The sequence below is a fragment of the Myotis daubentonii genome, chromosome 5 (assembly GCF_963259705.1).
Source record: "Myotis daubentonii chromosome 5, mMyoDau2.1, whole genome shotgun sequence".
NCBI lineage: Eukaryota > Metazoa > Chordata > Mammalia > Chiroptera > Vespertilionidae > Myotis > Myotis daubentonii.
In genome coordinates this window covers 7,281,143-7,302,244 of record NC_081844.1, presented here as the reverse complement: position 1 = coordinate 7,302,244, position 21,102 = coordinate 7,281,143, and the positions used below count along the sequence as shown (strand labels likewise).

At 55.8% G+C, this 21,102-nt stretch overlaps 1 protein-coding gene across 18 annotated transcripts in view; it reads left to right on the top strand.

The window, feature by feature from the left end:
* Window positions 1-1,817: 1,817 nt before the first annotated feature.
* OBSCN (obscurin, cytoskeletal calmodulin and titin-interacting RhoGEF) overlaps window positions 1,818-21,102 on the top strand; it is a 176,801-nt gene continuing 157,516 nt past the window's right edge. For 17 of the 18 annotated variants that reach the window (XM_059695776.1, XM_059695774.1, XM_059695772.1 and 14 more), the window contains exons 1-10: window positions 1,826-1,960; window positions 4,971-5,979; window positions 6,998-7,267; window positions 7,356-7,616; window positions 8,404-8,712; window positions 9,214-9,480; window positions 9,826-10,092; window positions 10,546-10,830; window positions 11,389-11,664; window positions 14,361-14,636. In XM_059695776.1, coding sequence (XP_059551759.1) covers window positions 4,995-5,979; window positions 6,998-7,267; window positions 7,356-7,616; window positions 8,404-8,712; window positions 9,214-9,480; window positions 9,826-10,092; window positions 10,546-10,830; window positions 11,389-11,664; window positions 14,361-14,636 — 3,196 coding nt within the window. In that variant the 5' untranslated portion in view covers window positions 1,826-1,960; window positions 4,971-4,994. Of the gene's footprint in view, window positions 1,961-4,970; window positions 5,980-6,997; window positions 7,268-7,355; window positions 7,617-8,403; window positions 8,713-9,213; window positions 9,481-9,825; window positions 10,093-10,545; window positions 10,831-11,388; window positions 11,665-14,360; window positions 14,637-21,102 lie in introns of all 18 variants that reach the window. The other variant, XM_059695760.1, reaches the window with a different exon arrangement.

The following is a 21,102-nucleotide window of genomic DNA, read 5'->3' as shown; positions in this document are numbered from 1 at the left end:
CGACAGACGTGCTATGAGGATACACACAGAAGGAGAATCATAGGCAGCAGGTGGGGCGGGGGCGCATTCAGAACACAGCAGGGGCCGGCCTCCTGAAACCTCTTTGGGTTTCACACCACTGCACTCAGCTTTTTCTTTTTTTAAATCCTCACCGGAGGAGTGAGGGTATTTTTTCCATTGATTTTTAGAGAGTGGGAGGGAGGGAGGTTAGGGAGAGAGAGAGAGAGAAACATCAATTGATTGCTGCCCATATGCACCCTGGGTTGAACCTATAACCTGGGTAGGTGCCCTGACCGGGAATGAATCAGCGACTTTTGTTGCATGGGACAGCGCTCCACCAACTGAGCACACCTCACTGCACTGGGCTTGTAGTTCTCTGAAAAGAGGGTAAAGAGCAGGTATGTGCACCTCCTCTGAGCCCCACTGCTTCCATGGTCATGTCCCAGGAGGTATGCAGCGTGAGCGTGCACGCATGTGCACCCGCTGTGGGTCCCTAGGGCCATGTTGTGGGGCTGAGCCCTCCTCGGGTTTTCCTTTCTCCTGGGGTGCTGTGGACCGAATGTGTCCCCTCAGGTTTCCGTGGTGAGAGCTCTGCTCCACAATGTAATGTGGAAGGAGGTGAGGAGGTCAGATGAGGTCCTGAGGGTGGGCTCCCAGGATGGGATTAGTGTCCTTCTAAGAAGAGGAAGAGCCAGAGCTCTCTCTCCACCACGTGAGGACACAGTGAGAAGGCATAGTTGTGTCCCAGGAAGGGGCCCTCAGCAGAACTGATCTGCCAGGGCCTTCATTTCGGACTTGCAGCCTCAGGAACTGTGAGCAATAAATGGTGTTTAAGCCCTCAGTCTGTGGGGTTTGTTATGGTGACTTGAGATGACCGAGCCCTTGGAGCCATTTCCCAGGGGACCAAGGAGAGGCCTTGGGTCAGGTGGAGTGCAGGGGGCCTGCCCTGGGGCTGGGCAGGCGGGGTGGGGGCAGGGGCAGTTGGTGTGGGTGGCCTTAGGAGGGCTCCCCCGTCCCTGTCTCTGTCGCCCCAGCCCAGGGACAAATGTGGTCAGGGTGCCCGGTTGCCCTGGATTCAGAGGGGGGCACCTGGTGGGAGTCCTGGGGCCTCTCCTGGGAAGGGGCCAGCCCCTGCCCCCAGGGGCCCAGGTGAGAGACTCATCTGTGGGCAGAACCAGGGCAGCACACTCAGACAGCCACTGCACTCCGCCTGACCCAGGGCCCTTTCTGCAGGGGTGTCCATGGGTTGACCCCCACCATGGGTGGTACTGATCTGCACCCCCACCTCACCCCTGCCCCAGATCCAGCACTAGGGTGTGTGTCCTAGCTCAGCACCCAGCCCAGGTCCTGCCATCCTCGCACTCCCTCTGTGCCCTCTGCACTGGTGTGGAAACCACAGTTCTGAGCACAGACCAGTCACCCAATGTGGCCAGTGTCAGCTCAGCCATTCTTCCCCCTGGATGGTCCCAGGTCCCCTGGGCATGATCCTGGGTCCCCTTGGAGGTGGTCCCTGCGCTCCTGGGCTTCTTCCCAGCCTGCTCTCCAGGATGCTGGTCTGAGGAGGGGTCCCAACCAGCTGGGGCCCTGCCCCACCCGCATCATCATCATCGCTGAAAGACAGGGTCTCCTCCTTCCGCCAGCTACCCCGAGCCTCTGCGCTTTGCCTATCTAGGGCCTGGGGTGAAACTCAATAGGGGCAGTGACAGCCAGGCTATTTTGAAGCTGGGCTGGGCTGCCTGGCCAGTGGTGGGGGCAGGGTGGGGGCGGGCTCAGTCTTCTCCAGCTGACAGCGTCTGCCTGTCCTCTGTCCCTGTCCAGTCTGAGGACCGGCCAGAGTGCAGGCTGCGGGCAGGAGTCCTGCCGGTCCTGGGCCCTTAGAGGAAGGTGAGACCTGGTGGCTCTTGCTCTACCATCTGAGCCCCTGGCCTGGGCGCTGCCCTGAATTCCCCTGTTGAGACAGGTGAGAAGGCAGAGTGGGCAGGGGTAGGGGCCATCCCATGGCCCCCTATACCCCCCGCCCCCCTGCTCCCTCCCCCGCAGGGTGGTTTGGCTGAAGGTCATGGTTCTGGGAGACTGTGGGGCCTGGGTAGGGTTCTGCTGGGCTGTGCTGCTCCCTGGCTGGGGGCCTGGATTCCAGCCCCTGCCCCTCAGCGACCTGAGCTGGGCTCTCATGCAGGGAGGGAGCAGCCAAGCTGCGAGCCTGGGGCCTTGTGGCCCATTCTGATCCACGGGCCTGGGGTCTGGCTAGCCCTGCCCCCAGCTTGGCTGAGATGGATGCCCGCTGACAGCTGGGGCTATTTTGGGCCTGTTGGCTCAGTGGTGGGGACAGCCAGAGGAGTAGTGACACCTGACTCCAGGAAAGAATTTCCCCATGGTGTCCGGGAAATAGGACCCTGGGTCTGGGGGCCGAAGATCCAGGAACTGCCCTTGAAGTCTTTTCTGGAGGGTGTGGGGGCAGCAGAGTGGGGAGTGCCAGGAGGACCTGCTGTCAGGTCCTCCCACCCTGGCTCATTTGGAAAATGGTCCAGGGCCACCTGAACCCACACCCGAGAGTGGCCAAGTGCTGGAGAAGCAAGTGGCCTGGCTAGGGCGAGGAGGGTGGGGAACACCCCAGGTGGGGGGCGGTCTCAGCCCTGGGTCACTGAGGGACCCACAGGAAGCCACCTTCCAACAAGGCATCTGGGGGAGGAGGGGCCTCCTGTGAGGCTGGGGCTCAGGTTCTGGCTGGGTCCCCTCCTGAGGCCTGTCTCTGCCAACGTGGCAAGGGAAGGAGGAGGCCGCTGCAGATGTCCCTGTGCTCAGAGGTTGCCTTGTATGGTACCCTCCCTTGGTCTCCCGAACCAGAGAGGCTTCAGAGTCCTTGGGCATGTGCTCGGGGCGCCTGGCCCAGCTGATGGGTAGGGATGCCTGCCTGGCAGGGCTGCCTTGGGGCTCTGAGGCTGCCATGTCTCGGTGAGCCTCCTCAGATCCCATGGGGTCTGCTGCATCAGGGGTAGGGAGTGTAGGCTCTGGACAGGGAACAGGATATCAGTAGGGTCCCCAGTGGCCTTAGAGGATCTCAGGATCTCTGCCCACCCTTGTCAGGCCAAGGGACAGCCTGTACATCTGCTGAGGCTGGGGTAGGATCCCTCTAAGCACGAGCAGAGATGGGAGCTCCCTCCCTGTCCTTCTGGCACCAGAGGTCCAGGCTGTGGAGTTGGCCCCCCCCCCCCCCCCCCTGCCAACTCATGAGCTGGAGCAGCTTCTCTGGCACCTGCTCTGGGTATGTGGGGGTGTGTGTGGGAGGTTCCATGTCCTGCCTTGGGGAACCCACACAATGACTATCTGATTTGGGGTGCTATTAGGAATAGCTCAGAGCTCAGGGTCCCAGGAGTCCTGGTGTCAAAGTAACTCTTCCAAGAGGGATGCCAAAGCCCTGGGGGGCATCCATGGGCGGGGCATTGGTGGCTGCCCTCCCAGGTCTTCCCAGGCCCTCCCTGCCCGGCCTTGTGGGGGCAGCTGGTGGGGTGGGGGACAGAGGTGCTGACTGCACAGTGAGTCAGCAGGCTGCTCTGGGCTCAGCCTCCTTGAGGGGGATTAAGGGGGATTAAGTGCTGAGTCACAGGACCAGCAGCAGAGGACCCAGAAACATCCGCCTATCCTCTGGTGGTGGGCAGCCCATGCCTGGAGGTTGGAGGTCCAGCTCCTAGGATGGAGTTAAAGCACTTGGTGACAGCCCGGGGCCCAGTGAGGCCCACTGTGCTCCCTGTTCTTACAGAAGCCCCCTCACCCACCTGTTCTGGGACCAGTGGGGGCTACCCCGGGTGGGTGGAGGCCAGAGTCACCTAAGACATTTAGCGCCCCTGGTGCCAGCCTTGTCTATGCAGGGTGCCCAGGCAGTGAAGCTGCGGAATGAAAGGGCTGGGTGCGGCCCCCCAGGTTGGGTTCAGCTAGCCAGCTGGCCTAGAGGTCCCTGGTTCTTTCTGGGGGATCCTCTGCTGTCCTCTGCAGGCACGCTGCTGACTGGGCTGCCCAGATAGTCTTGCTCCAAAGGGAGGAGATAGGCACTCACAGTGAGGGGGCCAGGCAGCCTGCTGGGCTGAGGGTGCTGTCTTGTTAGGAAGAGCTTGCTTGGCTATAGAGTTTTCATTTCTTCTCTGCTCACTGATGGGCACAACCCCCCAGGGGTTTGGGGTAGGGGACTCCAGGAGAGGTGCACCAGAGTTGCTGCAGGTGGGACAGATCTGTGCGTAGGGCTCCCTGTCATGGGCGCCACTGGGCAAGGGGCCTGACATGCACACAGCCCCCGCGGGAGCCCAAAGGCTTGGGGGAAGCCACTTGGAGGAAGAACAGCAATAAGGGGAGATTAAGGGAACACTGGGCTGAGGGCTGGAGGAAAGCCTGCGACCATGGGAGCAAAGAACCACCCCCTCTGAGTGGAGGAGAGGCAGGCAGATTGCAGATTCTGACCCCGGGAGCCAGAAGTCTGTGGGAGGAGACAGGACACCTAAGGCAGTTGGAGTGGCTCAGGGGGGCACAAGCAAGTCTGCTTAGCAGGTGCTGCGGGGCTGATGGAGGGAGAGGCTGGCGCTAAAGCCTGATGCCTCGCAGGGAGGGGGCAGCCTGGCTGCTGGCCTGGTGTTTGGGGCCGGTGCTCAGCTGGACCTGAAGTTGGGCAGCGGGACTGAAGCTGGGGGAGAGGCTGGAGATGCTTGCCCGTTAGGAGAACCTGTGTGGGGGTGGAGCCAGACCCCAATGCTCAGAAAGGGGCAAATCCGCACTTCTGAACCACCGTGCCTTCAGGTGATGTTGTCTGGGGTAGGGGCGGGGCACGGGACCTGGATGGGGGAGGGGCACGTGCAGGTGTCTAGCTGGGTTCATGGGCTCTCTGAGTGGCACTGATGGGTGAGGTGGCCCGGTGGGACAAGGTGGCGGGCTCTGCGTGTGCCGGGGGCTTGTCTTCATTAGGACTTTTCACACCCGCCTCACAGGTCCCCCCACCCCTTCCTTCCACCATGGATCATTCCTCATTCAGCGGCGCGCCCCGATTCCTGACCCGGCCTAAGGCCTTCGTGGTGTCGGTGGGTAAGGACGCCACGCTAAGCTGCCAGATCGTGGGCAACCCCACGCCGCAGGTGAGCTGGGAGAAGGACCGGCAGCCGGTGGAGGCGGGCGCTCGCTTCCGCCTGGCCCAGGACGACGACCAGTACCACCTCACTATCCTGGACCTGGCGCTGGGCGACAGCGGACAGTACGTGTGCCGCGCGCGGAACGCCATCGGCGAGGCCTTCGCCGCCGTGGGCCTGCAGGTGAACGCCGAGGCCGCGTGCGCGGAGCAGGCGCCCCACTTCCTGCTGCGGCCCACGTCCATCCGCGTGCGCGAGGGCGCGGAGGCCACCTTCCGCTGCCGCGTCCGCGGCTCGCCGCCCCTGGCCGTGAGCTGGGACAAGGACGGGAGGCGCCTGGGCGCGCCGGACGCCCCTCGAGTGAGCGTGGAGGCCAGCGGCGAGGCGAGCGCGCTGCGCATCCAGGCCGCGCGGCCGCGCGACGGCGGCACCTACACGGTGCGCGCCGAGAACCCGCTGGGCACCGCCAGCGCCGCCGCCGCGCTGACGGTGGACGCGGACGCGGACGCGGCAGGCCCGCCCGGCGCCTCCACCGCCGCCCTCCTGGCGCACCTGCAGCGGCGGCGCGAGGCCATGCGGGCCGAGGGAGCCCCGGCCTCGCCGCCGGGCGGGGGCACTCGCACCTGCACAGTGACCGAGGGCAAGCACGCGCGCCTCAGCTGCTACGTGACAGGCGAGCCCAAGCCCGAGACCGTGTGGAAGAAGGATGGGCAGCTGGTGGCCGAGGGCCGGCGACACCTGGTGTACGAGGACGCGCAGGAAAACTTTGTGCTCAAGATCCTCTTCTGCAAGCAGTCAGACCGTGGCCTCTACATGTGCACAGCGTCCAACCTCGTGGGCCAGACCTACAGCTCCGTGCTGGTCGTTGTGCGAGGTGAGCTGTGTGCCTGCCCCGCACACCTGCGGAAGTCACTGCCGGGAACGCAAGCTAGGCTCCTCCCTGTCTGTCCAGTAGTGGATTCGGAGTTGGAAGTCCTGACAGCTCTGTCTTTAACCAGCCCGCAAAATACCTGTCCCCTCAGCCTGTCCCCTGTCTTTGTGAGTCACAAGAGTAAAGAAGAAAGTGCTTTGTCACCAGCACCCCCTCCCCATGGGAGCCGCTCCGAATGCCTGGTAGCTGAGCCTGCCCTGTGCAGAGTGAGGGTGAGCCAGGCATCACTCTCCCCTGGACGCTAAGGGGTGTGTGTCTCCCTGACAGAGAGGGAAGGAGGGCAGGGGCAGGGACAAACCCTTGTGCTTTGGAGGGCTTGGGCCCAGTGGCTGCATGCAGCCTGAGGTGGCTCTGAGGCAGTTTGCAGGCTCTCGTCCAGGCCTGGGCAGGTGTGGGCAACACCGTCAGGTTTTGTTGGGAGGCCCCTTTATTCTTCCCTCCTAACACCAGCCTCTGGAGTGCTGGGGGTCCCAACTCCACCCTATTACACATCTCAACCACGGTAGGATTTGAACAGGGTGCATGGATCTTCCTGCACATGCCCCAGTTTCCTCGTTCTGTGGAGTAAATGCCCCTCCACCACGAGTGTCCCTGAGGAAGCTACAGGGAGAAGATGCGGGTCTTGGTCCTGCTGTCTTGCCTAGGGCTCTGGCAGGACCTGTTCCAGCGCTGAAGGCTGTAGCTTCACCTGCCTTTATTCTTCTTTCTCTTTCCAGACTGCTTCTATTTGGGGGCAGGGGCTCTTTTCTTTAATTTCTGTCTCCTCTCCCTGCCCCTCTCCAGTTCTCTCACTCACCCTTGCCCGGCAGCCCCTCCAACCCCTGCTGGGACTTCTGACCCCACCTCAGCACCTACTTGCCCTGCCCTGTGCCACCCACCACACTCCAGGTGCCCCCAGCCAAGTACCCCTTTCTTTCCCTGCCCAGCCACCCTGCCCTGCTCATCAGCCCTCTCCCCTCAGAGCCCACAGTGCCCTTCAAGACGAGGCTGCAGGACCTGGAGGTGCAGGAGAAGGGGTCGGCCACGTTTCAGTGTGAGGTGCCGCTGCCGACCACGGAGGCCGTGTGGTACAAGGAAGAGACACGGCTGTGGGCCAGCGCCAAGTATGCCATCGAGGAGGCGGGCACAGAGCGCCGGCTCACTGTCCACAATGCTTCCACTGATGATGACGCGGTGTACATCTGTGAGATGGCCGAGGGCAGCCGCACGGTGGCCGAGCTCGCAGTACAAGGTGGGTGGGCAACACGACAGGGGGGTCCATGAAACTGGAGGGGGGCAGGCTGTCCAGTTTGATTAACCCCTGGCTCTGGCCATCCTAGGCAACCTCACCCGAAAGCTCCCGAGAAAGACAGTGGTGCGAGTGGGGGACACTGCCATGTTCTGCGTAGAGCTGGCCAGGCCAGAGGGCCCGGTCCACTGGCTTCGGAATCATGAGGAGGTGGTGGCCGGGGGCCGAGTAGCCATCACCACCGAAGGCACATGCCACACGCTGACCATCTCCAAGTGCAGCCTGGAGGATGTGGGTGAGGTGGCCTTTGTGGCTGGGGACTGCCGGACGTCCACTCAGTTCTTGGTGTCAGGTAAAGGCCTGGAGCACCTCTCCAATGGAAGAGGTGCCCCTTGTCACCATCCGTGCTCTGGACCCAGGGCTGGCCCATGTGCTCAGTGGGGGTGTGGGGCTCATTGCGTTCAGGCTGTGGTTCTGGTACCCTCAGACCCACAGATGTTTGCAGCCATCCCCCACTCTGGGCTCCCCAGGCGTTGACAAAATGGGAGACTTGGTAGCCTCTCATCCTACCAACCAAATTAGAGGTGCAGATTGTTCTAGAAGCACAGTGTGTGGTTGTGTGTGTGTGTGTGTGTGCGTGTGTGTGTGTGGTTGTCCTGTGTGAATATGTCTTCTCTCTGTGGCCTTTAGTATCTACATTGTAGATTAAGCGGGGTTCCCTCCCACTCCCGCCCTCCCCAACAGGGCTAACTCTTGGCTGGGGGCAGGGGGATGACCCTCCATAGGGCCCCAGCACCTCAGGAGGGTCACTGTGCCCTGCTTCAGCCACTGTCTAGCCAAGACCCCAATGCACTGAACTGGAAGGTGTCTGTCCCCAAACCACATGGCAAGCTTATGGTGGTCCTGGGCCCAATGTGGCTGCTGCAACTAGAGAAATGGTCACAGGTTGGGACCAGGGATCATGGGCCTGCAGCTTCCCCTCAGGCTGGCCTTCCACCTTGGCTGTGGCCATTTCAGACCATCAGAGCAGTGCCCCCTAGGAGGGCTGGAGATTCTGTGCCCCTCTCCTCCAGGGTGATCCTGGATCTGGGGTCAGGGAGGTGCTCCCAGTTGGTGACAAGGACCTGTGCTCTGCCCAGCCCCCAGGAAGCCACCACCACACACCCCTGAGGCCCCTGTGGTGAAGGCCAAGACAGAGAGTTCCGTGACTCTCAGCTGGTCCCCACCACCCCATGGGGACCGCCCTGTCACCATTGATGGCTACGTGGTGGAGAAGAAGCGATTGGGCACCTACACCTGGAGCCGATGCCATGAGGCCGAGTGGGTGGCTACACCTGAGCTGACTGTGGACTGTGTGGCTGAGGAGGGGGACTTCCAGTTCCGTGTGTCAGCTGTAAACAGCTTTGGCCAGAGCTCCTACCTTGAGTTCCCGGGGACTGTCCACCTGGGTAAGTATGGAAGGTTCTGTTCCCATTGGCTTCCAGGTAATGGCCTGCAGGGCGCCTGCTGCTGAATCACCCAGACTTAGAGCATAGCCCAGCCTTGGTGAGGCCGTAGTGATTCATGGAGCCTCTTTATTGGCGGGGTTGGGGGGGGGTTGCGGGGGGGGGGGGGGAGTTACCAGGGTCCTGATGTTGGAGCCTCCTCTGTGGGAAGGGGAAGGGACTCTGAGACAGGACTTGAGGCCCCTAGGAACCTATCTGTGCCCACCAGCCCCAGGGGACCAGGCTGCACAGCTGCACCCTCCACCTCTGGTGTGTAGGATCCGGAGGGGATCTTGGGTGATTCTAACTTATCCCTGCTCAGTTCTGAACCCTGCCATCTCTCATGGTTGCCATGGGCCTGTCTGACGGGCTTCCTGGAGATGGGGGCACATGTGCCCAGGCTCTGGGGGGGGAAGAAGAGGGGAGGCCAGGTGCCCTGCTTGTCCTGAATCCCCTACCCTGCAGCACCCCAGCTGGCTGTGAAGACACCTCTGAAGGCAGTGGAGGCGGTGGAGGGCAGTGAGGTGACCTTCTCTGTGGACCTCACTTTGGTCTCTGTGGGCGAGTGGTTCCTGGATGGGCAGGCCCTGAAGGCCAGCAACACATATGTGATCCGCTGCGAGGGCACACGGCATGTCCTCACCATCCGCTCAGTACCTGCCAGCCTGCATGGTGCTGAGCTCAAGTTCGTGGCCAATGGCATCGAGAGCAGCATCCGCATGGAGGTCCGAGGTAGGGGGACGCCAGCCCATGACCCCTGGGGACTCTCTAAGTTCTATTTCCTCTAAGGGTGGGGGCAGGAGTGGGACCTGTGACCCTAGGCCCAAGGCTCCTGGGGTGTGCTAGTGGATTGCTGGGTATGTGACCTGTGCAAGCAGGACCCAATGGGGTGGGGGGTATGTGAAGCAGCTTGCCCAGCTTGGCGGGTGTCCTCAGCCACAGGGTATGAGTGGATTAGGGGCTGGGGGCTCCTGATGACACAGAGGCTCATGTCTCCATCTGTCTGCTCTCCTTTCCCCTCCTCCTCCACTCTCTGTCACCTCCACACCCTCTCTTTCCAACTGTGGGGGCCCCCAGGGCTGACCACCAAGCATCCAACAGAAGTTCGGGAGGTGCTGGCCCGACTACATGAGGAGGCACAGCTCCTGGCAGAGCTGTCAGACCAGGCTACGGCGGTAACGTGGCTCAAGGACGGCCGAGCGCTGCCCCCAGGCCCCAAGTACAAGGTGCAGGCTTCAGCAGGACAGCGGGCACTGCTGGTGCGGGATGTGGCGCGGGACGACGCTGGCCTGTATGAGTGTGTCAGCCGTGGGGGCCGCATCGCCTACCACCTGTCAGTTCAAGGTGTGTGTGTTCACATGTGTCCACGTCCTCCTGGCCACTGCTATAGCTACAGCATTCTGTACCCCAACTCTGGGCAGGCTCTAGGGGTTTAGGGCAGTGGGAGCTGTTGTTCTCTGTGGCGGGGTAAGTTAGGGGGCATTTTCAGGTGACTGTGGGGACTGTGGCTCAGGTTACCTCTGTTATGGGTGGGGGAAGAGTAGGCTCAGGTGACTCCATGGGGACAGTGGGGGCATGGGAGGGTGCTCACTCTACCCCATGGAAAAGTGGGGGCCAGGGCTTTGTTCACTAGAGGGAGGGACCCTGTGGGGAAGTCCTAACAGTCCATGGCACTGGGTGGCTGGAAGTCAGCAGCAGACCCTGTATGAAGGGGACCCTGGGCTGGGCTGAGCCAGGGTTCCACCTGGGACCCTCCATTTGCTACCGTGTGCTCATAGGCCTACCCCCTACCCCCAGCTGCCCTCGCAGGACTCACACCCTTTCTGCACAAAGACTCGGCGGGTGGCTGCGTGGACACGGTGGCTGGGGGTCCGGCCCACTTTGAGTGCGAGACTGTGGAGGCCCAGGTGCCCGTGTGCTGGTTCAAGGATGGCTTGGAGCTTGGCCACTCCTCGCACTTCTCACAGGAGGATGTGGGCACACGGCATCGACTGGTGGCCAACTCAGTCACCAGGCAAGACGAGGGCACCTATTCGTGCCGCGTGGGCGAGCACTCGGTGGATTTCCAGCTGCGTGTCTGTGGTGAGTGGGCAACTCTAGGGCGTGGTGGGTGGGGAGAAGGTCTGGCTGCATCTGGGACTTGCAAGGCTCTTCATTGCTTATGTGAATGCTTGGGGTGGGACAGCTGCTTTGATTTGGGGAAAGAAATTACCCACAAAATTAACACTGAGATGGATGAACAATGCAAAATAAGAAGGAACTGTGAAGTTCTTGTTTTCCTTTTAAAGGTCAAAGGAGGCTGAGAGGACCCAAAAGGTGCTGGCAGCATCCTCAGTGGGATAAATTCGGATCTCAGTGATTGTGAGGTCCTGGCTACTTCTAGAAGCCACTGGGGCCTCTTGGTGCATTCTCTGAGTCCTGCTGCACCCTCCTTGACCCCAGGAGAAGCTCTGCCAGCCCCCTATGCCTCCCTCTGTTTGAGGCACCAGTCAGGCCCCCTGTGCCTGGGAGGGCTGTGCTGTAGTACCTGATCGCAAAAGTTCCTCATGGGGACCTGTGGTTGCCTGCATCTGAGCCTCGTTGTGGCTTCAGGGCTCACCTCTGTGGGGCCTCTGACTGTGCATCCCTCCCTGTCCCCAGAGCCCACGGTGGTGTTTGCCAAGGAGCAGTCGGCACACAGCGAGGTGAAGGCCACGGCCGGGGCCAGTGCCACGCTGAGCTGCGAGGTGGCCCAGGCTCAGACGCAGGTGACGTGGTACAAGGATGGCAAGAAGCTGAGCGGGAGCTCGAAAGTGCGCGTGGAGGCCACGGGCTGCACCCGGCGGCTGGTGCTGCAGCAGGCGGCGAAGGGGGACAGCGGGGAGTACAGCTGCGAGGCCGGGGGCCAGAAGGTCACCTTCAACCTAGATGTCCCAGGTCGGTTCTTTGGTGGCACTAACTTAGCCTTGTGTGTAGGTAATGACTACAGCCGGACACACCTGGGGCCCTTTCCACTGGACCTCACCTCTTTAGCCTTCTGTCCTCCATCTCCCATATCATCCCAGTGGTGGGGCCAGACCAGGCTGGGTGGGCAGAGTGTGAGCAGAAGGGAGAGGTGTTCCTGTCCAACTGAGTAGTGCTCAGGTTTTGCTCAGTCATAGTTCCCAGCACCTGCCAGAGACTTCTGAGTGCCCCTCTCCAGCCGGGACTCGGGCTCTACCTTTCACGTGGAGTCTGAGGTAGACCAGACGTCTCTTACCTGTGTTATGTGAATCTCCTACTCCCCAAGTCCTGGTAGCTCCCAAATGCCCACGGCCAGCAACACGGGCAGAGACACGTTTGAATTTCATTACAACAGAATGTCGGGGAGTTCCTGCCACCCAATCTTACTTGGATCCATCTCAGACTGAACACGGTGTTAGCAAATTGCAGTTTCTTAGGGCACTCCTTTGCATGTGGATGGAGAAGTTACTGAATCCTCATTGTCCCCAACTCTAGATCCGTGTTTTCTTGCAAGGTCTGTGCAAAAATTAAAAAGAGACCACAAGATCTGCACGTGTGGCAGGGACCTGTACCTTTGAGGTCTGAAATTCTCTTCCTAAAGTACATCTCGGTTTCTTTTTTTTTTTTTTTAAATATATTTTATTGATTTTTTACAGAGAGGAAGAGAGAGAGATAGTTAGAAACATGGATGAGAGAGAAACATTGATCAGCTGCCTCCTGCTCATCCCCCACAGGGGAAGTGCCCACAACCCAGGTACGTGCCCTTGACCGGAATCGAACACAGGACCTTTCAGTCCGCAGGCCGACGCTCTATCCACTGAGCCAAACCGGTTTCGGCTCGGTTTCTTTTTGAGTTCTGTGTCATAATACCCTGGGAATCTCATGTATAGATTTGGACATGGAGTGGAATAAGGAGCTTCTCCCACACCGCACGCCTTATTGAAGACAAGTAACTATAGCGATAGCCCTTGACTGCTGAGTCAGTATTCATGTCATAGTATTTCCTAAGGACACATGTGTATTTGTCCCTGTCCTGTGTATTCACAGAGATGTCAGTGAACTAACTGTATTTTCATTTTGCTAGGAGAGTTTTAATCTCAAATCGACTTCCAGGTGCCTCTATATAACAGTTTGGTGTTATATCTGTGTACAATAATAGCTAGTGAGTGTGTATCGATACAAAAAGAATCCAGCAAACATTTTAAATTGTTACTTTAGGAAAATATGACAAATTATTTTGTAGGAGTAAATGTGAAAAGTTTTGAGAAATTGACCAAATTATTAGAAAACTTCATGAAAAGTGGCATAAGATTTGACATCTCAAATACTCCTACAACCGTTTCAATAAATGGAACCACAAATAAAAGTTCTTATAGGTGAAGATGACACCCCAGTGGCCCCACTGGAAATTTGTATGAACTATTCTGTAAGGAAAGTATTGCTTGTTCATGGAGATCCTTCTAGAGCTAGAGAAGGAAATACAGTCCCTGGCTTATTACGTGGCACCAGCATGACATCTATCACCACCATCTGATAGGGAGAGTTGAAATAGTGGGCCAATGCATTGTGGAGACCAAGCCCCAAATCTGAAGTTAAGTAGAATCAAAATGAATCGGCAGTGTATTAAGAGGACGATGCACTATAATGAAAGACACGGCCCGGGTGTGTGAGCACCACAAAGGTCAGCAAATCAACATAAATCATGATGTGAGCAGATTGAAACTAAAGTATGAAGCGATCGCCTCATCAATTCATAGTTGAATTTGATAACATTTAATGTCAGAAATGTGGAAGAAACAGTTTATCAATATTTCTCCATGCCGCAGATTCTGAACCAGTTAGAAATAAAACGGTTCATCCTTCTTGTGATAAATGCCACTGAAGGAAAACCAGCTAACCACACTAAGTGACACTTGAAAGCTGTGCCTGTGAGATCAGGGTCCAGGCAACGGGGCTCACAGTCACCACTTTTGTCAGCAGGAAAGCAGGAAATAAAGTGAAACAGACAAAAGTGTGAAAAAATGACAGTGAAATTCCGATAATATGACTCACGCAAAAGATAAATTATTGGACTTGGTGGGAGTGGGGAGAAATATTATGGTGTCCAAAATCCCCATGAACAGACACACCGCAGAAGAGCAAACAGTAAAGACCGAAAGCATAGCAAAGGGCCACCACTTTGTGAGTCATCCAAACCATGGAAGAGACAGGCTCAGGAGGTACAGCTCAGTGCCCTAGGTGGCCAGCAGGTGACACAGGGAGTGCGGGTGGGAGGTGGAGCCCAGGAACTGTCCCTCGCTGGGTGGGAATGCTCCCTGCACAACCGGGAAAGACTTGGCCACCTAGGGAGGGTGTGCGCACACCTCCTGGTCTGCAGTCCCTGTGCTCGAGGGTGTGTGCTCCGGAGAAGTCCTTCACGGTGTCTCCAGCGGGGACCGCTCCCTGGGCAGTGGTCCATGTGCAGATGAATGAGCTACTTGTGCTGAGAAGGTGCTGGGGCTTCTGCGGGTCACACAGAGCCTTGAGAATTTTCCCGTCCTGCCACCTCCCAGCTGAGTCCTTCCGTCCCCAGTGCTGTCCTCCCGATTTAGAAAATATCTTTGACCCTGTGTGTCTGTCATTGTCCCCAGAGCCCACGGTGGTGTTTGCCAAGGAGCAGTCGGCACACAGCGAGGTGAAGGCCACGGCCGGGGCCAGTGCCACGCTGAGCTGCGAGGTGGCCCAGGCTCAGACGCAGGTGACGTGGTACAAGGATGGCAAGAAGCTGAGCGGGAGCTCGAAAGTGCGCGTGGAGGCCACGGGCTGCACCCGGCGGCTGGTGCTGCAGCAGGCGGCGAAGGGGGACAGCGGGGAGTACAGCTGCGAGGCCGGGGGCCAGAGGGTCACCTTCCATCTGGATGTCGCAGGTCAGTTGACGAAGCAAAAGTTTGAGCACTCTGGGAACAGGCCTGTAGATGTGTTTCAGTGTGTGTGCAGGGGCAGCAGTCAGCAGCCTCATCAGGGCCTGTTCAGCCAGTTATTTGGTGTTGAGTAACAGATATCCCCCAAGCCTAGAGGCCTGGAAGAACAATTGTTACTGTCCAATTCTGTGGGTCAGGGCTCAGTGGGGGTGGCTCATCTCTGCTCATGTGGTTTGGTGGGGACAGAACGAGCCAGCCTGACCTTATTCATGCATCTGATATCCCAATTAGGATGGCTTCTAAGGGTGGGTCTGGTGGGGCTGACAGGTCTCTCTTTTCTGTGACGTTGGCTGGGCTCACTTCTCTTTCTGAGACACCGTTCTCTTCCGGTGGTATCTCACTCACAGGCCTTTTTCTCCATGTGGCCACCCTGGCCTCCTTCACACAGTGTCTGGGTTCCCTCAGAGAATGGTGGATACTATAGGGCTTGCTAATATCTATTTTCAGCCATCTCAGAATGTTACCCCCTTGTGTCCTGTTGTGCAAAGCCAAGTATAAGGCCAACTTGATTCCAAAGGGGGAGAAGTAGAGCAGTGGCTCCCTGAGGACCACATCCAGTAGTCTCTCACAGGGACATCGCAGGGACTCAGGCTCCGTCTGTCTCTAATTCTTTGCCATCCTGAGCGTTTAACCGTTTTCATTCTAATGCCTATGGTCACAAGATGGCTTTCACAGCTCCAGCCAGCACATTCAAGATGGGAAGAATTTGCAAGGGATGTTTTTAAACAAAAACTGCTGTGCAACAAATGATTACAAACTCAGTGGCTTAAAACAATGCCTATTGATTGGATCACAGTTCTGTAGGTAGGACGTCTGAGCGTGGTGTGGCTGGATTTTCAGCTCAGGGTCTCAGAGGCTGGAATCCACATGCCATTGGTTGAGTCCTCTGGGAGTCCTCTTCCCAGCTCATCTAAGTTGTTGGTGAATTCCATCCCTTGCAGGTCTGAGTGTGCGGCTGTTTCCTGGCTGGCTGGCAGATGGAGGCCGCTTTTGGTCCTTGGCCATAGGGTCCCTCCCTCTTCAGGCCAGCTGTGGAGAACCCCCCTGTGTCCAATAGTAGGCCAGAAAGAGCTCTTCCCCTTCAGGGCTCCCCTGATTAATTCAGGCCCACCTAGGGTCATCTCCCTTTTGATGAACTAAGAGCCAGCTGACCTGGGACCTAAATTCTTTCTGCAGAATCGCTCACAGCAGTGTGCACATGGATTAATGTGTTTGGCGGGCTAGCTTGGAGAGGCTGTGAATACCCTGGGCGGGGAGCTTGGGGCATTTATATCTAGCACTGGGTGTCACCTGTTGTCTCTTCTGTTTGGAAGGCAGGTGCTCTCCTTTCTGGGAGCCTGAAGCATGTTTTCCCACAGCCATGCCCAGCTCCAGGTAGCCTGGGAGGTGAGCCCCTGACCTTCCTGTCTTGTCAGTGGGACATCGGGACTGGAGGAGGTGGGTCTGTTGAGGGGGCTGTGTGGCAGGTTGGCCCATGCCCACATCAGGATGGTCACACCCTTCAAGGCTGGCTGTGGAGGGATCAGAGTATGGACAAGGTCAGATCTCACTCTTGCCTCTTAGTAGCTTGGTGACCTTGGGCAAGTTGTTAATGTCCTGTACCCCTGTAATTCACACCCATATGGGACTTCAGATCACTGTGGCCTTATGTGGAAATAGGGTCTCTGCAGATATCCTCACTTGATGATCTCTAGATGAGATGATCTGGATGAGGTGGGCCCTGAATCCAATGGGGTCCTTATAGAAAAAGGAAAGGGAGATTTGAGACACACACAGGGAGATGGCCATGTGACAACAGAGGCAGAGATGGGGTGATGTGGCCACAAGCCCAGGAATGCTTGACGCACCAGAAGCTGGAAGGGGAAGAAAGGACCCTCTTTGGAGCCTCCAGATGGAGCATGGCCCTGTAACATCTTGATCTTGGGCTTCTGGCCTCCAGACCTGCAGAGGATAGATACCTGTTGTTTTTAGCCTCCGTGTGTGGTCATTTGTTCTAGTCTCCCTCGGGCCTCCTACAGGTATCCTCTGTGTCTCAGTGTTCTCATTTATGAAGTGGGGGTGGTAATAGAGCTTCTAGAGCAGTGCTGAAGGACTGCCCCCAAGCCCATCCCTGCTGCTCTGCAATGGCACGGGCCACATCCTGCCACCGCCCTCCAAGGCAGTGTGGGTTCTGACCACTGGACTGGGTTCTGGGTATGAGGTAGGCAAGGGAAAGGGTCTGAGCTTGCTTGGTGGGTCAGAGATCCAGGCAGCAGGCCCTCATGTTGGTCCTGGAGGAGGAACCCAAGTGTGTCGGGCTGGCAGTACAATAGGAACTGTGCATGTGTCAGGGTGTCCAGAAAGCTCTGGATGGCAGCAGCTGGCTGTGTCTGAGGATTGGGCAGGAGGCTGAGCAGGAACCGTGTTGGATTATTAAGGCCAACCTTCTCAAACCGTGTTTTTTCTTTGGAACACACTACTCTAAAGTGGGACCCAGAGACCTGTGTGTTCACAGGCCCACGCGGCTTTGTCAAGTTTATGCACAGCGAGGTGATGCTCTTACACCTGGGGCAGAGCTTCCTTGGGATGTATAGTGAGGGGCTGGAGGCCCACAGACCTCTGGGCTTCACCCCAAACTGGTGGTCTTTGCATAGAGTTTTCTTTAAAATGAATTCTTTTTTTAAAACATTTTTATTGATTGATTTGAGAGAGAGAGAAAGGATGGGCGAAAGAGAGATTTGTTGTTCCACTTATTTATGCATTCACTGGTTGATGTTTGTATGTGTCCTGACTATGTGAGCAAAGGTTTTTTGTAGTCTCTCTCTTCCGTTCCATTGATCTGTGTGTCTGCTTTTGTGCCAATACCACAGCACTGTTATGATTATTATAGCTTTGTAGTATAGTTTGAAATCAAGGAGTGTGGTACCTCCAACTTTGTTCTTCTTCCTCATTCATGGTTGGCTATTCATAGTCTTTTGTGATTCCATATAAATTTTAGGATTCTAGTTCTGAAAAGAATGTCATTGGTATTGTGATAGGAATTGCATTGAACCTGTGTGGTCATTTTAACAATATTAATCCTTCCTATCCATGAGTATGTCTTCAATTTCTTTCTTCAATGTCTTATAGTTTTCAGAGTACAGGTCTTTCACCTCCTTGGTATTTATTCCTAGGCATTTTATTTATTTATTTATTTTTGATGCAGTTGTAAATGGGATTGGTTGCTTAATTTTTTGTCTGATTCTATAGGAAAGTGATGGATATCTGTATATGAACTTTATATCCTGCTACTTTATTGAATTCTTTTATTAATTTTACTAGAGGCCCAGTGCATGAATTTGTGCATGGGTGGGGTCCATAGGCCTGGCCAGCGATTGCGGCCCATCAGGGCCGGGCCGGCCACAGTGAGGGACCGCGTGAAGTTGGCTGGCCGGGGAGGAGATGCTGTGGGAGGTTGGCTGTGGGAGCGCACTGACCACCAGGGAGCAGCTCCTGCATTGAGCGTATGCTCCTTGGTGGTCAGTGCACATCATAGCAACTAGTAGACCAGTTGTTCTGGTCATTTGGTCATAATGGTTGCTTAAGCTTTTATATATAGATTAACTTCTTTGTGGAATCTTTAGGTTTTCTATATATAGTACCATGTCATCTGCAAATTGTGACAGTTTCACTTCTTCCTTTCCAATTTGGATGCCTTCTATTTCTTTTCTTTTTTCTTTAAATATATTTTATTAATTTCTTACAGAGAGGAAGGGAGAGGGATAGTTAGAAACATCGATGAGAGAGAAACATCGATCAGCTGCCTCCTGCACACCCCCCACTGGATATATGCCCATAACCAAGGTACATGCCCTTGACTAGAATCGAACCCGGGACCCTTCAGTCCACAGGCCGAAACTTTATCCACCGAGTCAAACCGGTCAGGGCTCTTTTCTTTTTTTTAATATATTCTCATTGATTTCAGAAAGGAAGGGAGAGGGAGAGACAGAAACATTAATGATGAAAGAGAACCATCGATCGGCTGCCTCCTGCATGCCCCCAACTGGGGATCGATACTGCAACCCAGACATGCACCCTTGACCTGAATGGAATCCGGGATCATTTAGGCCGATGCTGTATCCACTGAGCCAAACCAGCTAGAGCTTTTATTTCTTTATCTTTTTGGATTGCTGTGGCTAGAACCTCAGTACTATCTGTACATATAAAAGGCTAATATGCTAAGTGTCCAACAGTCTGGGTAATGACGTCATGTAGCAACGCCCGGCTTCCTCTCCCTAGCAACTAACTAGCCTCCTTGGAGTTTCTTCAGCCCAGGAACATGACTTGCTTTATAGTGGAAGCACTTTACTCTGTAACCAAATGTCTGTGAAGTGTTTTCATGTGCCTCATCTCATTTGGTACTCACAGAAGTCCTGGAGTAGGTAGAGAGGAGACTTGGTGGAATCTTATTTTCTTTTCATTAGCTGGAAAACGGAGATTTAGAAAGCTTAGAAACTTGACCCAATTGAAAAGAAGTAAGAAATGGTGGACCATGAAAATGACTTCAGGTTTTCTCACTGAGCAGAATATAGTCAAACACTGCTGCAGTTAAATATTTTACCCTTTGTTCTCCCTGTGTGATGTACAATAATAATCTGCTTCGTGTTGATATTTACTGCTGTGTTGATGACAGTTACCTGAAAGAGAAGTTTGGGTGCTTCACTGGGCTGGAAAAAAGTTTAGCTAAGTCAGAAATCAGGTCTAATTAAGCAAGTTTATTATCCTATCTAATAATAGAGAAACATGGTAATTAACTGTAACTTTGATACCCTTCCCATTGGCTAATCAGGGAGATATGTAAATTAACTGCCAACCAAGATGGCGGCCAGCAGCCAAGCAGCTGAAGTGAACAGGAGGCTTGCTTGCTCCAGTGATGGAGGAAGCCAAGGTTCCCCGCCTGCCGCTGCAGGCCTCTGAGCTGCAGTCTAAGAAACAATGTTGCAATTATAGAAGGTAAATAAATCCCAGAAACCTGTTTCCAGCCATCAGAGCTGGAGCTAGCAGGACCACAAAAGTGTTACAGTTATAGAACCCAAACAAACCCAGATTCCTGCTTTCAGCAGCTGAGGTCTCAGAGCTGGAGCCGAGCTTCAGAGCTAAAGCCGGCTCTCAGCTCCAGTAACAGCCATAGAAGGTAAATAAATCCCAGAATAAAAAAAAAAAGAAAAAAAGGAGAGGTTGGGAGCTTCAGTCACCCACCAGCCTGAAAACGGCCCTCAGCCCCTCACCCAGACTGGCCAGGCACCCCATTGGGGACCCCCACCCTAAAGGGGGTGTGACCAGCTGCAAACAGCCATCATCCCCTCATCCAGGCTGGCCAGGCACCCCAGTGGGGATGCCCACCCTGAAGGGGGTGTGGCCAACTTCAAACAGCCATCATCCCCTCATCCAGGCTGGCCAGGCACCCAAGCGGGACCCCCACTCTGATCCGGGACACCATTCAGGGCAAACCAGCCGGCCCCCACCCATGCACCAGGCCTCTATCCTATATAGTAAAAGGGTAATATGCAAACTGACCCTAACAGCAGAAGGACTGGGAATGACTGGTCACTATGACACACACTGACCACCAGGTGGCAGACGCTCAATGCAGGAGCTGCCCCCTGGTGGTCAGGGCGCTCTCACATGGGAGGAGCTCTGCTCAGCCACAAGCCAGGCTGATGGCTGCCAGTACAGCAGTGGTGGTGGGAGTCTCTCCTGCCTCCTCAGCAGCGCTAAGGATGTCTGACTGCAGCTTTGGTCTGCTCCCTGCTGGCAAGTGGGCATCCCCCGAGGGCTGCCGGGCTGCCAGAGGGATGTCTGACTGCCATCTTAGGCCCAATCCCGAGGGGAGTGGGCCTAAGCCAGCAGGTGGTCATCCCCTGAGGGGTCCCAGACTGCGAGAGGGCACAGATCGGGCTGAGGAACCCCCCCCCCCAAGTGCACAAATTTTTGTGCACCGGGCCTCTAGTATATTTATAAAAGCCTAAGTTGACTCATGCAGGAGCGATACATATAAAGCTCTTGCTGGAGCCAATCGCATGTGTGTTTCCATCTGTCATTGTCGATTGTGAATTTGGTTGACATTTCTATTATAGAGAAAGGGCGAATAGCGATATTCAAATATTTCTTCTAATTAATTTCCTTTCAATGTGCATGAATTCGTGCACTGGGCTACTAGTATTGAATAATAATGGTGAGAGTGGGCATCCATGTCTTGTTCCTGATCTTAGAGGAAGAGTTTTTAGGTTTTCATCATTGAGTGTGATGTTAGCTGTGGGTTTATTAGGCCTTTATTAAGCTGAGGTAAGTTTCTCCTATACGCACTTTGTTGAGAGTATTTTGTTTGTTAATCCTCACCCGAGGATATTTTTTCACTGTGGCTAGAACTTTCAGTACTATGTTGAATAAGAGT